The sequence below is a fragment of the Festucalex cinctus genome, chromosome 1 (assembly GCF_051991245.1).
Source record: "Festucalex cinctus isolate MCC-2025b chromosome 1, RoL_Fcin_1.0, whole genome shotgun sequence".
NCBI classification, from domain to species: domain Eukaryota; kingdom Metazoa; phylum Chordata; class Actinopteri; order Syngnathiformes; family Syngnathidae; genus Festucalex; species Festucalex cinctus.
The window spans coordinates 54,712,590-54,729,706 of record NC_135411.1 but is presented as its reverse complement, the minus strand read 5'-3'; the positions used below and the strand labels follow the sequence as shown (position 1 = coordinate 54,729,706).

The following is a 17,117-nucleotide window of genomic DNA, read 5'->3' as shown; positions in this document are numbered from 1 at the left end:
CAGGGTGGTGCATGAAGCAAGTTGAAAATAGAGTCAGTTAGTGAAGGCAGAAACAAGAAGTTAGTCCACACTGTGCTGCTGTTTCCCATAATAACATGATGATTCTCTGTGTGGCGATGCTCTTGATCTGTCTCTCCCAAAATGCCTTGGCGGAGGTCCCATCCACAGGTGAGGATTTGCAACGATACTGCACTTCTCTCTATGTCTTTTTTTTGTTTAACATTTTTGTCTTTGTATGGGATTGTCCATACTGTTGCTATTTTGTTATCAACTTCTATACATGCATTAATCCAAGTATAAAATGAAGCCAACCATTCATAATATGAATACAACATAACAATACTGTATAAACATTTTGTCTTCATGCTGATATCTGTAAGGGATTACACGTTCTACAGCATATTGAGATGTCGCAAAAAAAGTAATTTTTCGCATCTCATTTGCAAAAAAAGAATATGACTTAATATCGTAAATGTTTATATAGCGAACTATTAATATATAAAGATATGGGAACAGTTTTAAATTGTGGAAGAAAGAAAATCCATCCCACACCCGCCCTTGTCATCTTGGCTCTGTCTACCTCTCCGTGAGGTGAGCACACTCATGGCCGACAATGAGGCGCTCAATAGTTGCCAGGCTGGCCTGGCTGGCAAGTGCCTCACTTGGAGCTGTTTAAGCAAACCCTCTGAAAAAAAAATGAGAAAAGCTGAAATGGTGAAAAACAGGTATATAAAAACAGACTTAATGATGATGACTTTGCATGAGTTTGTGCATTCTACTGCTATTTTAATACATTGCATAGGTTAACTTCCACAGCAAAATTTGACTTTTTGCATCCAATTTGCAACAAAATAAGTGTAGAACAAAATTAACATTCCACAAGCATGTGAGCCTCAAATCAGCCAGGTTTAAAATTAGAGTTGGACTCTTGTTATTCACTCTGTTGGAAAGAGGATCCATGTATATAACAAGGCAAGCATGCCAATTGCGTCCAAAAAAGCACTAAGCTGTCCAATGAGAAAACACTTGAAATATGATTTATAATGTTTGTTTTACTCTTATCGGCCCTGTTGCTTACAATTACGCACACGCTCAATTACTTGAGTCCCGTCTGCAGGCCAAAATGAACAAAAATGAACTGTTCCTCCTCTAATGACTGATTAGCCTTGCAGAGATGTTTGTGTTACAAAGACCTTGAAGCTGATCCAAACGCAATAGATCGACTTTTATGTTATTTATAAGTTCAACTTAACTTCTCATGGCATGCACTTGGTCTGAAAGTAAGAAAATATTTTGCTGAAAACAGTTCAACTTCTAAGGTGTAAGATGGTCATATTCCCCATCCAGAAAAATTGAAATAGAGTGCATCCAATCCAGGGTTATTTTGTCATCATAAAACCTTTATGAAGTGTATAGGCCATGTATGAAATCACAATTTTTAACATTCCAAACTGCTATACATGTGGAAAATTAAGTCCTATACCCGACCCTATACAGTGGTGCCGTGAGATATGAATTAATTTGTTCTGTGACCATGCTTCTAATTGCCTCTCAAATCAATTTCCCTGCTGAAATAAATAGAAATACCGTAAATTAATTCCAGCCTCCGTAAACATATTCGGCCCAAATATTGCTAATGTTTTTTTTTTTTTTTTTTTTTTTTTTTTTTTTTTTAAATAGGATAAACAGCACTCTATAATATCAATTCATTCATTCTCCAAAGCGCTTTCCCTCATTGGGGTCACGGACATGCTTGAGCCTATCTCAGCTGTCTTTGGGCAAGATGCAGGCTCCACCCTGAATTGCTCGCCAGCCAATCACAAAGTCTAAAATATTTTATTTTATAAAAAGTATTAATTAAATACAACGTAGAGATTAAGCCGTTTTTACCGTAATTTTTGCTTCAATTAAATCGACAATGTGCTGCTCCTTCTGTTGACTGCACCTTCGCCACCAGAATGCAGTATAATACAGACATATGGATACATATACAAAGCGACATGCAGTTACTCCTCAAAAAGCTGCAGTCATATTAGTCTTTTTTTTTGTGCAGAGGATAAAGAATATATGTTTGTAAGTATTGTTATATTTTCATTTCAATCAGTTGTTAAAGGGTTATCCTATTTTTACACCGATGCTATTCATTAACTTGTCTATGGTGTTTTACATTTTTTGTAGCATCAAGCTAAATATACTGTTGTACAGCAAAGCTATATGGTTAGCGTAGCTCTTTGCTTTAAGTGTAGTTTGGAAGTAAACTTCAAAACGTCCCCCCCCCCAATGCATTTCTGCATCAATTATACACAGATTTTCACTATTTACAGGTCGGCCCAGTTCGTAACCCCACTGTATTCATAATCCTCTACAGTTTAGTTGTGAAGTGCTTTTGTGTTTTATAGTCAAATAAAAGTACGTATTATATGCCCCCTGCTGGCATGGCATGCACACACAATACCCAATGAATTAATGCATGAATTCACAATTCACAACTCTGTATTTTTATAAAGCACAATACTGCAGTTAAACGTTTCTCATTTTAAACCATGTTCACAAAAATGTTATCGGTGTTTTTTTGTTTTTTTTGTTTTTTGTGCTGCAACAGATTGTTGGCATTTCCACTCATTTCAAAAGATGATGACCTGAGATACAAGTGTTTTTACTTTAGTTACGAGTGCAGTCATGTTGAATGTATGAAATTCATTTGTCAAGCCACCACTGTATTTGTACTGTATTTCTGGCATTTCCACTCGTTTCAATGGGGAAAGGCGCCCTGAGATACAAGTGTTTTCAGTTACGAGTGCAGTCACGTTGAATCTAAGAAACTCATTTGTCAAGGCACATTTGTATTTGCACTGTATTTCATGACAGGGAACAGTAATCTATTGGCAGTGGATTTGGCTTGGATTGCCTTTCTCTGATTCATTTTTGACAGCTGAAATCACGTCCTCACATGAGATTTGGTTTCATCGGAGCGTGAAGAGTGATGTTTTGCTTTCTAAAATCAGAACATTGGTCATCATCATTCTGTAAGAGAGCTGCTCCCTTTAGGCCGTTTTATGAATTCCTATGACATTGAAAACGACTCCCTGAGCCAAAATCCATAGAAAAGACGCTTTATAAATGTTCTGGAATGGTCGCGCCGTAGAGTGGAACCTCCACAGCCGAACAACTCAGAGAATTTGCTGAGGAACTCTTGCAACAGATAAAATGTGAGACTTCAACTCAGGAGTGGGTCACAAACCTTTACACTATACAACCTCAAGAAATATTTAGCTCTCCCAAGTACCACCATAATGACTACCATTAAAATAGCTAAGTGTTCATAAAAAAACAAGTGGTTCTTTTTTTTTCCCCTGAAAAGTATACTCGGGCCTTGAGATACAAGTTTAATTTGCATCATGACCAGACTTGTATCTCAAGTGCTGATGTTTTTGAGGGTAGAACTTACCTCTGTGGTGTCTACATAATATCCTTTGTGTGTCACCACAAAGGAAACCAAATTGCTAAATTTACTGTATGCACATTCTTTTTTTTTTTTTTTTATACACACTTGAGGTTAAAGATTGTGTGGCGACGGTGTGATTTTAAACGATAGCACAGATGTACCAGATGGACAACTGACCCTCACTGCTTCTTTTTGGAGCAGCCACCGCCCAACCACATCATCACAACGTGGCCGTTCCTCCAGAGAGCACGGTCACGCTCGGCCCCAGATGGAATGGCAGGAGCAAAAATCACGCACTTACATAGTTCATGCAAGATGCTGCTCTGAGTCACTTTTTGTTTAAATAACACTTGCACATTTAATCTCTGCAGTATATGCAGGGTGTTCATTTCCTCATTCCTAATAATGTGATCAAGTGGCAGTTTTGGAGGAAGGAAGATACACAAGAATTGCGACATAGTCACTAAACCACAAAAGACAGAAGCATTCTACCTTGTAAATTATTATTATTATTATTATTATTATTATTATTATTATTATTATTATTATTATTATTATTATTATTTTGCTTAGGTACTATGAGTGAAAAGGGACTAACGATACCTTGAAATGAGGCCAGGTATCAGAACTTGCCAGCAGAGTTGGGTAACCCAGGTCCAGAAAGTGAAAACCCTGTCACAGGTGCTTCTACTCAACAGGTAAATGAGCTTGTTTACACCTTTTGAGTAGAAGATCCTGCGTAGCCAAACTGTTTCAGGGTTTTTACTTTCTGGACCTGGATTCTCCAACCCTGCCCAGCTCACCCATCCCTAAAAATAACATTGAAGTGCATTTGTAACAACCAACCACCTATTATTATATTTAACAATATGAAAAAAAAACTTTTATCCAAACCAGGAGTACTTATTTTCATTTAATTAATGTTGCGACTTTTAACTTGTCCCATCATTTTGTAAGTGCACAATTCCAAAGGCTGTGCAGACTCTACTGTAATGTCTAACTTTGGTTTTGGATATTTTTTTTGATATGTTATGGCTCAGTCTGCGTCTGAGGTTGTGCAAGGCCCAAAATGTTTGCGGGTTCTCGCCCTTGCTTGTGTTTTCCACACAGTGGCAGTGCTAAATTTGGTCTCTTGCATCAACTAAGAACTAACCATTAGTGTGTGACACATAATCCTGAACTGTTGCGTGTTTGAAGAGCAGCATTTACACAATACCTCTGTTTGCTTGCTAAAACCGTACAGAATTGTTTGCAAGATTCCTTCGTGTTCTTCTGTGTCAATGTGTCATGATGTGTGCACAACTAAAATTAGAACTGTCTACTTTGGACAGAGAATGGCTACAATGTGATTTCAGAGGGAAATTCCAGGACGCGCAGGGCCATCCTGGGCAAAGGACTGTCTATCGACACCTTGACAAACAACATGACCAGTGTGGTAGTAAGTGTGAATGGTAGCGGATGAGTACAGATATCAGTACCATCACATATTGACATGTACAATCCCGGTGTATGGCAGTCAATCAGCCCACTTAACAAATCTCCCTAGCCAATTTGACATCATCTGGCCCTGCCTGTTTTTGCATACAGTATTACGAAAATACCTAAACAAAGCCTAGCCTGCTCCTGGCAGATAAATACCATGCTCGCGTCAGTCATAAAAATAGAGCCATGTGTTTATGTATACATTTATATACATTTGCCTTTAGTTTAGCTACCATAATTCTAACCCATAAGGTAAACCCCATGGACAGGCTAACGATTAGCTTCTATGTGGCGGTTGTGAAGTTTAAACAAACAGTGCAGCAAAAAAATGTAGACAAACAATATACTCACAGCCATATTTATTCTCTATTAAAAAAAAAAATACCAAGTAACATTACTGTAATCATTTACTGTAGTGGAAATATGCTTCTTGACATTATCTTAATATTATGTTAAATATTAGTTATTATTATTATTATTATTATTATTATGATTATTATTATTATTATTATTATTATTATTATTATTATTATTATTATTAGCGACACAGTGATTGAGTGGTTCGCACGTCCGCCTCCCAGTTCTGAGGACTCCGGTTCGAGTCCAGGCTCCGGCCTTCCTGGGTGGAGTTTGCATGTTCTCCCCGTGCCCGCGTGGGTTTTCTCCGGGTGCTCCGGTCTCCTCCCACATGCCAAAGGCATGCGTGACAGGTTGATTGGGCGCTCTAAATTGTCCCTAGGTGTGCTTGTGAGTGTGGATGGTTGTTTGTCTCTGTGTGCCCTGCGATTGGCTGGCAACCAGTCCAGGGTGTCCCCCGCCTACTGCCCAGAGCCAGCTGAGATAGGCTCCAGCACCCCCCGCGACCCTTGTGAGGAATAAGCGGTCAAGAAAATGGATGGATGGATGGATGTATTATTATTATTATTATTATTATTATTATTAGCAGTAGTAGTAGTAGTTGTAGTAGTGCTAGTAGTACAAGTACTAGTAGTTATTGCATTAAATTAAATGTAAAATAATTACTCAATGTAATACTATGAGAAATATTAAAGACACTCCTATTGCTTCTTTTTTTAAGTGTATTTTATGCTCTATACACTCACATGGTCATAAACCTGAATTCTTTCCTCATTTTTAAGCAATTTGTAAATCACTCCTCGTAACTGTGTAAAGTGGTTAGTGGTCAATTCATATGAGCTGGGGTCAAACGTTGTTTTTTTGGAGGGCACATGCACTGTACAGCAGGATACCACAATTTCATACCAGGCTGTTTTGTTAGGATGATGGCGGCAAGTATTACACGTGGTGGCGCTTGGGGCCAGCGGACCGGCGAACGCAGGAGCTGTGGGTGGACATGAGCGACGTTGGGCACGGCCAAGTCCGAGTTCATGGCATTTTATCCAATTCCCACCAGCAGGCAGCCGTGAGTCTCACACGTGAAAAACACAACAATTAAGAGTAATGATTCTCTGGTGTGCATGAAAGTGTCACTAAGATAGAAAACAAAATAGGCTACATTTAATTCGCTTATTTTCTCTTAATTACACACAAAACATATTGTGCAGCAGCTGAGTTGTAGAGGCCAAAACCAAAGAGTTCCATATTTGTAATTGTAGTCATCACACACTTTATCACGCTTACAAGTTGAAAGTATGATCTTGTTTGATTGCAGAAGTCATTTGTCATGTGTGTTCATCAGTGCCGCAATTAAAAAGGAGACAAAACAGATGCGGAAGAAAAGCAGGCCAAATAAATTTGGTGTGGATCAAGTCAAATTGTCAGGAGAGTTTGGATTAATGGTGAACATGTTTAATTTGAAGAGTACGAAATTTATAGTCGTGAAACCTTTGTGCTTAAGGGTTTGTTTGTTTTTAAACGGACAGATAGGCCACATGTGGAAGACGTCCTTTTAAAAATATAAATAAATAAATAAATAAAAAACACACAAAAAAGCAGTATTTCTGATAACATCTTGTTCCAATCGCATTTTTCTCATCTGCTGTCTTGAAAATTAATCTGTTTTTAGTTTCTTGCCCACTAACCTTACTGACCTGATCCCACGTCGCTCAGCCCTGTCTTTGCTTCCATTATTTTTAATCACTTCAAACATTGCATCAGATTTGGGAGGAAGCATATTTTGTGTTGACATATGGCTTGCAAATGTTTTGTGTAACCCTGCTAATGGGCTGCAGTTGGGAAACTCCAAAACACTTCTTAAAAAAAAAAGTCTGAATACCAATTTTTAACATCTTAAGTGTACAAACCCAGACCAAGTTTGAACATTTTCACCGCTTTGCATTCGAAGTAAACAAAGGCAATTTTCATATATCTCCACAAGATTAAGCTGCCGTACCATATGTTAAGAGGATTTTTCCACAAAAATATTAAATTAAATATTAAATATAATAAATATTGTCTTGGCTGATTATCCTTTTGTGTGGGGTGTGGGGTACAACAATAACATGTAGCGATTTTTAACATTTTAACCAACTTTGAAAATGTAAGCGACCCCACACATGCTGAGGAAACATATCGTGTGTTTTTACGACCTTTGTAAGAAGTGTGTGGTATACTCCAGATGACCAACACAGCACACCATACACATAAGGATTTGGCATTGCGAATATTGAATAGGTTTAATATTCACGATTATTGAGCTCAAAGGGAGAGATCGGTGAGATCAGTTGGGAAAATCCTGTCTTGGCACACCCCACACCACAGGATAATTGCTCAGGATAACATTTTGGAGGCACCCGATAATCCGGCCTTTGCTGATTTTGATTGAAGGAGAGGAAACCCCTCACATTAGGCCCGATTTTCAGCATGCGTGCACCCCACATAAGCTGCAGTAACTGCCTTTTGCAGCAATAAGCCTAACTTTTGATTGACATTGTTTTTAATGTTTTGTTGCAAATAAGGTACTTTTTTTATATGGTTCTTGTTCCGTGTGTTAATATATTAATACTATGTATTGTGCCGAATAAAGTGACTGGTGTGTGTGCGTGTGTGTTTTCTTTGCAGAAAGTCGCTCTGTCATTCGACTTCCCCTTTTATGGACATTACCTTAGGCAGATTACCATAGCGACGGGAGGTAGGTTGAACATATTAGAGGTGTTGGGGTGAAAAGTTATGCCACCAATTGACCAACTTGGCTGTCTCGGGTTCCTCTTCTAGGTTCACTTATGGAGCTACATGTACTTTCAAACCTCGGCATGCTGCTAGACTACGGTTTAATTCAGTTTCATGCCAAAAAAGCAAGAGCCTTTCTTTTGCGTAAAGAGGAACACAAGTGACACAGACGCTGGTCTGTGGGCTTGTAGTGGGCTAGCAAGGCATGTGGGGGTGGGTATGTGTGTTGTGTGTGTGTGTGTGTGTGATATAGCGGGCTAGTAGGGTCTGTAAATCTTTTGTTTTCAGGAAAGAGCAGCATCAATAGTTTTCTCTTAATATAAAACAAGTCTAATCGTTGAACAGGGAAATAGAACTGTTGAATAATATAACAGCTTCAATCTTTTCTTTTTAGGCAAAGTGCAACATCAAAAGTTCGTTTTTTTTTAGGAAATCTACTATGCAGTGCAACAGTTTAAAAAAATATAAAAAAAATCGAAAATCAAAAACAGACCTTAACGCTTACTGTCCTTTACCTAATATGTTATGAAAAATCCAAATTATAATGCAACCCTAATTTGAAGTATTTTGTCTTTTTACTGACAAGTTACAAATTTTCAGGCTTTATCTTCACCGGTGAACTCATCCACCGCATGCTGACGTCCACACAGTACATCGCCCCACTGATGGCTAATTTTGACCCCGGCCACTCCAAAGAGTCCACCGTGCAGTACATGGATAACGGTACAGTATACTTACTGTAGGCCTATGTGGTTGTACTCAGCACAGATTTACTACACCCTGTGCTAGTTACATTCTTTGATTTGTTTTGTTTTTTAATAATAATTTTGTCAGACTACATTGAACAAATAAAGTAATACCATTAGGTATAATTTCCATGAACATTTTATTTATTGTTACTTTATCTTTGGATAGATCTGTTTATTCTTATTCTGAGAGGGAGTGGCCTTTTCGGGGACTCATCGTGCCTGTGAATTTGCGGGTGTGTGTATCCCTTTGAAAATATATGTACAGTATTTTCAGGATCATTTGGACAAATTTACATGTATAGGTGTTTTTAAGTGCCCTAATTCATCCAAAATGGCTTCCTCAGACCAAAATAAGTGACTTAATATTCAATTTTGGATATGGTTCCTTGAGACTATTTATTGTGTTCTCTTTTGGTGAATATGTCCATATGTCCGACTGAGTGGATCTTGGGGAGGTTGTGCTTACTATTGTGCTTGATTCCTCCAGGTGAGGTTTTTGTGGTCCAATGGGAGCGGGTTCGACTGTCAGGCAAGGAGTCAGCAGGTGCCTTCACCTTCCAGGCCGCGCTTTACAGGACTGGACGCATCACTTTCAGTTACAAAGATGTAAGATAGAAGGGACATTCAACAATTGGAGAACCATTTGATTTGGGCAACAGAATTTATTGAAAAATGTTTCTAGAAAATTGGTAATAAACCATAATATTCTTTGATTAATCAAGCTCAACCAGTCAGAAACCTTTTATGAGATATTATGTTTGTCATATCAAAAATATAGTCTTCTGTAATTGGCATATCTGTGCTACAGATACAGATACTCAAGAAATTGAAAAACTTGTTAAGTTTGGACACCATCTTATCATCTTCCAGATACCTTTCACTCCCGGTGACATTGGCCCAGCTCACCACCCGGTGAAGGCAGGCCTCTCCGATGCCTTCGTGGTCACGTCATCGTCCAAGCCGGAAGGTTAGTGACGATGAAGTCTTTTCAGCCAAACCTGCGGTAATGGTGACATGTTTCTCACTCGCAGGTGTCCAGAGGCAGACTATTTACGAGTACCACCGGATAGAGATTGGCGCAGATAATATCAGCAGCTCCTCGGCGGTGGAGTTCACGCCATTGCCAAGTAAAATATCACATTGACCATTGGTAAATAAATAGATAATGAACAATGAATGGAAATAAATATATTAAAGCAACACTTGGGAACTTTTCATCCATCCATCCATCCATTTTCTGAACGGCGGTCGCGGGGTTGCTGGAGCCATGATAAAGTTTTGAAAATTTGAAATTTTAATTAGCTAAGTATTGTGTTTATGTTGGTTTGCAACACCCACCACCCCCAGTTACACATTAGCAGTAAGGAAAACAATATTTTTCTATAAATTCATGCTGGAAACATTGTATAAGAATAAAGCAAATCCCAGAAGGAGAAAATAACAAAGAGCAAATCTAGTTTTGAATCAATTTATTGTCATTTTTTTCTATAAGCAAAGGAAAAATAGATGAAAATGAAATCAAATTTTGGAGGAAAAAAAGTCAGAGTACCACATTTTTTTATAGGCACCAAGTCCTAAAAAATGAGATATCTGACTGTCCCTGATGAGAACAAACTATAGAAAATTGATGGATAAAAAAAGCAATTAATTCTACCATATTTTTTACTCGGGGCACGGGTGTCGGTGTTTCCATCTTGTCAACTAGCAAAATTAGAATTGTGAACTATTTGTTCTTGGCTCCTATTTCTCAGCCTGCCTGCAACACGACAACTGTGAACGTTGCATCTCGTCCAATCAGACTTCAGACTGCAGCTGGTGTCATGTACTCCAGAGGTGAACTGATATATTTTCTCTACAGTACAGTCACTCACATATTAAAGTAGTAATTGACACAACATGGTTAAAAAAAAATATATATATATTTTATATAAAAGAGTTATTAAATTGAGAACTATGGAAGCTGAAACAAAGTATAAGACCTATAAAAATAAACTATTGAATATTATACGAACAAGTAAGAAAGATTATTATCATGCATTATTAGAGCAGAATAAAAGTAATACACAAGAAATATGGAAAATATTAAATCATGTAATTAAAAACAGTTCTAAAAAAATAGATTATCCAGAATATTTGATAAAAGACAAAAATTATGTAATTTTATGTATATACGCTATATGAGCAGGATCATATATTTTCTTTTATTGAAATATACCCTATTGTATTATAAATGAAATAAGTTAAAAGATAAAATGAATAAGGGGTAGGACTAGATAAGTTTTCAACTTCTTCCTACTCCCTTTTGAACATGCAGATTGTTATTGACTGATTTTATGTTTCTTCTATGTTAAATTTTTCTTTTCTGCTGTCTCTCTGTTTGTGTGTTTATGCTGTATGTTCAATAAAAAAATCAATCAATCAATCAATCAATCAATCAATCAATCTTTTAGGTGTTCGGATGGCATGGATCGACACAGGCAAGAATGGTTGGACTTTAACTGTTCAGAAGAGGTAACAAATGTTTAATTATTTTTTTAGTCAGTATCAGACACCACGTTAGGTACATTCCAATGCAATTCCTTTGTTGTTACAGTATTTTTAGTAGATTGATCGATATATAGAGATTTTTCTTCATTAAAAAAAAAAATATTAAAAAAAATAAAATTGTTTTCCCCAAATATGGCCAACGGGTATTAGGGCCACACTAAGAAGAAAATTAAAAACGGTATCATGATTATAGAGTTGGCATAATGTAAGAAATATGTAATAATGTAATGCAGATGTAAGAATTTTACATGAATTGCAGGTTTTATTTGGTGAAAAAACTGAAAATGTTAGAGAATTAAGATTTGTGTATTTTTGATTGAAAAATTAAGGGAAAATGACCAAAAATTATTTCTACAAATGGGTATTAGTACTACAAATTGAGAGGAAGGTTTTATGATAATCTAGTCTAAATATTCTGACACGATGTTTGTAATACTAAAGTTGAATTAAATATATACATTTAAAAAAAATATTTAACATTTATTCTCATAACATTTATAACAGTTGTACATTTCTAATATTTTGCTTTTTATGTGAGCAAAATATTCAGAATAAATTAAGACTAAATTAAGAGTGTATTTTTCACATTTTTTTTTTTTTGACCAAAATTTACTTAGCACTATAAAGGAATTAATAGACTTGACTTGACTTGACTTAAATATGAGGGCCCCACTGAAAAGAAAACATTTAATGATATTATTATGAAGATTATAAGGTTAAAAAAAAAAAATCCAGGAGTAATTTTGTGAGAAAAGAGTCATGGTTATTCAAGAATGAAGTTGGAAAAAAAAAAAAAAACAAAAAAAAAAAAAACATACAATTTTATTCTGGTAACAGTGATAACGCCCATTTCAACATTTTTAACATTTTAATGACTTCATTTAATAAAAATATACCGTTTCAACTACAACCACCATTAGACCATATTGTTTAATGAATACCTCTCAGTATTAGTTGCATTTATAATTCAGTTCTTTTATTGGATCTCATTACTTTGTAAGTTTAACAAAATAGCTGCTTTTTGTATTTAATAGTGTTTAATAGTGTGTGCGTATTGACAGAGCCAAATGACCAGTTGTGACAACGAGGAGGACGGTTCTATCACTCCGGAAATACATAATGTGACCTCATCTGCGTCACAAAATCACTGTAATGGTGAGGGTGAGTACAATCAGATCTTTATTACAAGCAAAGTTGTTTCAAGAGTATATGCTATATGTAACGTTGATATTTTAAGTGTTTTTAATAGTTTTGTGTCTGGAGCGCCTGCCCACCCATCCTGTGCAAAATTCCACCACCATGGGAATCTTTACTTTCTTATCTGCCTATTTCTGAAGTATCTGTCACTGAAACCATCTCAATTTTAGATAGTCATAGTAATTAAAAGTTCGGTCAATGATATATGTAAGTATTCACAATCTTTGCTCAATTGTTTATACACCAGTGGCAAAGGTTACAGCCTCGTTTTTTTTTTGTGTTTTTTTTTTCTGAATAGGATGCCAAGATCTTGGCACACTAAAAAGTAATACATAATATGTCTCCTTTAATTAATTATCTTACAATACAGATTCGGAGCAGGATAATCCAAGTAGCGTTAGTTGGGCGAACACAGCCATCTTAGTGGGTATCGCATCTGCTCTGGTCCTACTCCTGGCTCTGCTTCTTGTGGCTCTTTACATCAACTGCCACCCATCTGGTGTATCGCCGCTTTACTTTATCCAGGTGAGTATGCTGTTATATGTCCCACCTTGTCTGACATTTTGTTTAATTCTCATTTTATTCACTTCATTACAGCGACACAAGAGCTACTGGCCCACCTTTAAGTTCCACAAGCAGCAGCAGTCCGGCTTCACGGAAGTTGAGGGGGACAGTCACAGTCAGGAGAGGAGCAGCATGATTCAAGCTGGACCATGACAGACCTACAAATACACACCTGGCCCCCCCTCCCCAATTCACCAGAATGAATGAAAACAAGCCTAATTAATTTAAAAAATAAAACACTTAATTGGGTTCATTTGATAAACACACAACCAAAGTAGGGCGGTACGGTGGGCGAGTGGTTAGCGCGTCCGCCTCCCAGTTCTGAGGACTCCGGTCCAAGTCCAGGCTGCGGCCTTCCTGGGTGGAGTTTGCATGTTCTCCCCGTGCACGTGTGGGTCTTCTCCGGTCTCCTCCCACATTCCAAAGACATGCATGGCAGGTTAATTGGGCATTCCGAATTGTCTCTAGGTGTGCTTGTGAGTGTGGATGGTTGTTCGTCTCTGTGTGCCCTGCGATTGGCTGGCAACCGGCCCAGCGGGTCCTCCGCCTACTGCCCAAAGCCAGCTGAGATAGGCTCCAGCAACCCTTGCGACCCTTGTGAGGAATAAGCGGTCAAGAAAATGGATGGATGGACTACCAAAGTGTGTATGTGTATATATATATATAGGTAAATCTACATATGAAAGCTACAAAAATCAACTTCGGGGTTCCTCAAGGTTCACTTCGAAGGCTACACTACTTTTTAGACCTGCTAATTACTTATGTCCTAAGGTGACGGCTGGGTTCACATTAGTTGCAGTAAGGGATCAGTGCTAAAGAAGTGATTATGTAAACAGGCACACATTCAATGACACTTAAAATGAAACAAATGACTGCAACCTAGTAGTATTCGCCAATAAAAAAAATATATATAGTCAAAACAAGCGAAATGTAGAAAATAAAATTTTTAAAAATATTCTTAATGTTGTAAAACAGTTTAAATGTCTTCTTTTAAAAAAATGTACAATTGTTATCACTAATGTCTTGTCATCATGGGAAATAAAAGATATGTAAACTGTTTTTCCATTGTTGAAGTGCTTTTTGCACAACTTGTTCACTCACAGAAGCTGACCAGCACAATTAACAACACCTGTTTCATCTATGAATCAACCTACCCATTTACTGGTCCAATGCAAATTAGTATCGAGTTGATTTAATGCATTTTGACATTCCGAGGCTTCGAACAGGATGTTCTCAGAGGGAAGTCGCCATTGAGCTTAGTCTCACAGAGTCAAGTATTATTTCCCAATGACACTTTTGATCACAAACTAAAATATAGTGAATAGTCGCTTAAAGGCTGGAATACATCTGTTGACGTTGCAATGAGGCGCTCTAAGGCCGCTAGCCCGGCCCACAAACTCATTCACTGCCTTTGACAAGTATACTTGTCAATTGTATTTTTTAGAGGGGAGATAAATTGGGGCTAATCTGACTATGCTCCACAGTAAATATCAAACTTGGAAACAACTTTACTGATGCCCAACCACCGGTAGATGACATCATTGCCCCATTTTATACGAAATAAACACAGTTTCAGAGTCCATGGGAGAAATGTCTGTATTTTTGGCAAGCCTACATTTTCTACTGTCAATTATAAAAGAACGGGACGGGACAAAATGTAGGGAGTCTGTTATTTGGTAGATTCGGTTTATATATAATTATTGAACGTAATATCACATGGGTATTAAAAATTTTGAAATTTTCTCAAATGGCTGGCATTGAATGAGTTAACAAATCAGACTTTTTTTTTTTTTTTTTTTTTTCCCCATTAGTTCCCCTTTGCGAGTGCAGGCCTGCCAGCAGGTGTCAGTATAACCACGCGTTATTTTGACATTCCTTGAACGCCTGCAAGTGAACGTGGCAAAGGCACGACAGTGCTGTAATTTGTTTTTCAACGGGGGTCGATTTGGTGGACGTAACACATAGCCTGTGACACAAGTTGTCCAAATAAATGAATAAATAAATAAATAAATAAATAAATAAATAAATAAATAAATAAATAAATAAATAAATAAATAAATAAATAACAATGGCACGCAATCAAAGACGTCAAGTGTGTGATGTGACGTATCGTGCTTCATTTGCGATGATATTTGCCAATTTTGTTGTTTTTAACCGGAGGAGAGCCTCCCACGCGATTGCCTTCTGGAAACGGGAGGGCGCGCGTCGGGCTGGGAGGGGCGGCGGGGGAAGGAAGAGGAGGCGTCGGGGGCGCGCTTTCCGCGTCGGCTTCTGCTTCTCGCTCCGAGTGTGGACTGCTGAGTCCTGACAGCCAGCTGTGCGGCTACGCGACGACGGCAATAACAGCTGCGGATCCAACACCTTCGAACAGTTAACGCTCTACTCCTCCGGTGTCCGTTTGGGAGGCGAAAAAAATCTCAAAGACGGAGAAGCAAGGAAGAAGAAGACAAAAAGAAAGGGCTCGTTTTGACGTCTTTCGTTGGTGGTTCCTGTGCTAGCTAAGCTAAAGACGAGCATTCCTCCGACATGAATCCGCTGTGTAGCAGATGTAACCTCGTCGTCTACCCCACGGAAAAAATCAATTGTCTGGACAAGGTAAGCGCACCGGAATCGTTTTAATTGTCATTTTCGTGTTTAGAAAGAACCTACGTTCACTCGACATTGGTTCGGGCTTGTTTTTAAGCTCTAAAGGGAGACACCTTGCGAGTTTTTTTTTTTTTTTTTTTTGTGAATGAATCGAGTAGCTAGAACCCTGAAGGGGACACACAGGTATGCCTAGCATGGCGAGCTAACGGCTATCCGTCGTAAACACACGTCTCGATATCGCCTCCTTTTAGAATGAGGTTCCCAAAATGTGACTGTTGTATTTTTCCCTGTCTTGATTTTTTTCTAAACCTCTTCGTCAAACGTAATGGGGGTGACCGCATTCAAACGCGAGCCTGGCTGGGGCCTGCACCTTGATAGCGACGATCGAAAACGTTATCTCGCCGCCTTTAAAACTAATTTGTACCCTTACTTCCAGTTTTTGGGTAATTTAATTGACAATTGAACAATTGCAATACGGTCGTTTCCTGTCAGGGGCTTTCCTTTTGCCATCGGCTGGCCTTTTCGTGTCCAATGTGGGATGTGTCACACACTCCCTCCCCTCCATAATCTCGCAGATGATTAGCTTGTCCAAATTCGCTTGCAATCCCATACAGGAGGTTTAATCTCAAATATAGGTGTCGAAATCTCATCAATTGTGGAGCCCTGTGGAGTAACAATGTGAGGAAAAACAAGCACTGTGGGATCAATTTGCCATTGCATAAATATAGATTGGAGGCTATCTTAATTTTATAGGAAGTTTCTGATTTTTGCACAATACTTTGATTTTTATGTTTTTATTTTTATTTTTAGATCGTAGTTCTTGTTATAAAATATGTTTGGCATATTTACAGGGTAGCCAGCACACAAGGATGGCCCTGGTCATGTCCTCAACCTTGATAGCATTTGAGGCCAAATGATTCACTCACTTAAATGTTTGTGCAGTTTAATTCAAGATATAACCATGCAAATGTGGTAATTTCCTGTCACTAGCTACCCTGACACCATCAGGATGCCTTTCGTTGTTAAACCTGGAATTAATTTCAGTAAGGGAAGATTAAATTGTTGGTTCACTTTCAGTCTCAAAAAGGAGACTTCATCTTGTGTTCAGGTGGCAAATCTCATCAGTTGTATAGCCCACTCAGCACGAGTAACAACAATCTTTGCAAGATCCTCTTGTATTTTCTTCTTCTAGAAGGGTGTTGACTTGTGCACAATTTGTGGCCCCACACAAGCCAGAGCATGCATGCTGCAACTCCAGATGTGGGTGTGGTCTGCTTATTGCAACAGAGCTTAAGGCCAAGTGGATGATCTTTCTAATGGGCGCCTGAAGTGCTGTTGAAAATCAATCCCTCTCAGTGGCCGCTTATTTGTTGACAGATGCACTAGCTCCACTAACATCAGCTATATGCACCTTGTTT

General features: G+C 38.1%; 2 protein-coding genes across 2 annotated transcripts in view; both read left to right on the top strand.

The window, feature by feature from the left end:
* The first annotated feature begins 105 nt into the window (after positions 1-105).
* Positions 106-14,139, top strand: LOC144002572 (plexin domain-containing protein 1-like). The gene is made up of 13 exons (XM_077497956.1): positions 106-168; positions 4,777-4,883; positions 6,207-6,350; positions 7,949-8,018; positions 8,657-8,779; positions 9,293-9,411; positions 9,676-9,772; positions 9,837-9,932; positions 10,557-10,638; positions 11,256-11,316; positions 12,414-12,513; positions 12,920-13,074; positions 13,147-14,139. Exons 1-13 carry the CDS (start codon positions 117-119, stop codon positions 13,264-13,266), a joined length of 1,326 nt encoding a protein of 441 aa, XP_077354082.1. The 5' UTR covers positions 106-116; the 3' UTR covers positions 13,267-14,139.
* A 1,182-nt stretch (positions 14,140-15,321) lies between these two features.
* The window catches only part of LOC144001008 (LIM and SH3 domain protein 1-like), a 42,522-nt gene continuing 40,726 nt past the window's right edge, over positions 15,322-17,117 (top strand). Inside the window, exon 1 of the mRNA XM_077494909.1 lies at positions 15,322-15,708. Coding sequence (XP_077351035.1) covers positions 15,640-15,708 — 69 coding nt within the window. The 5' untranslated portion in view covers positions 15,322-15,639. The remainder of the gene's footprint in view (positions 15,709-17,117) is intronic.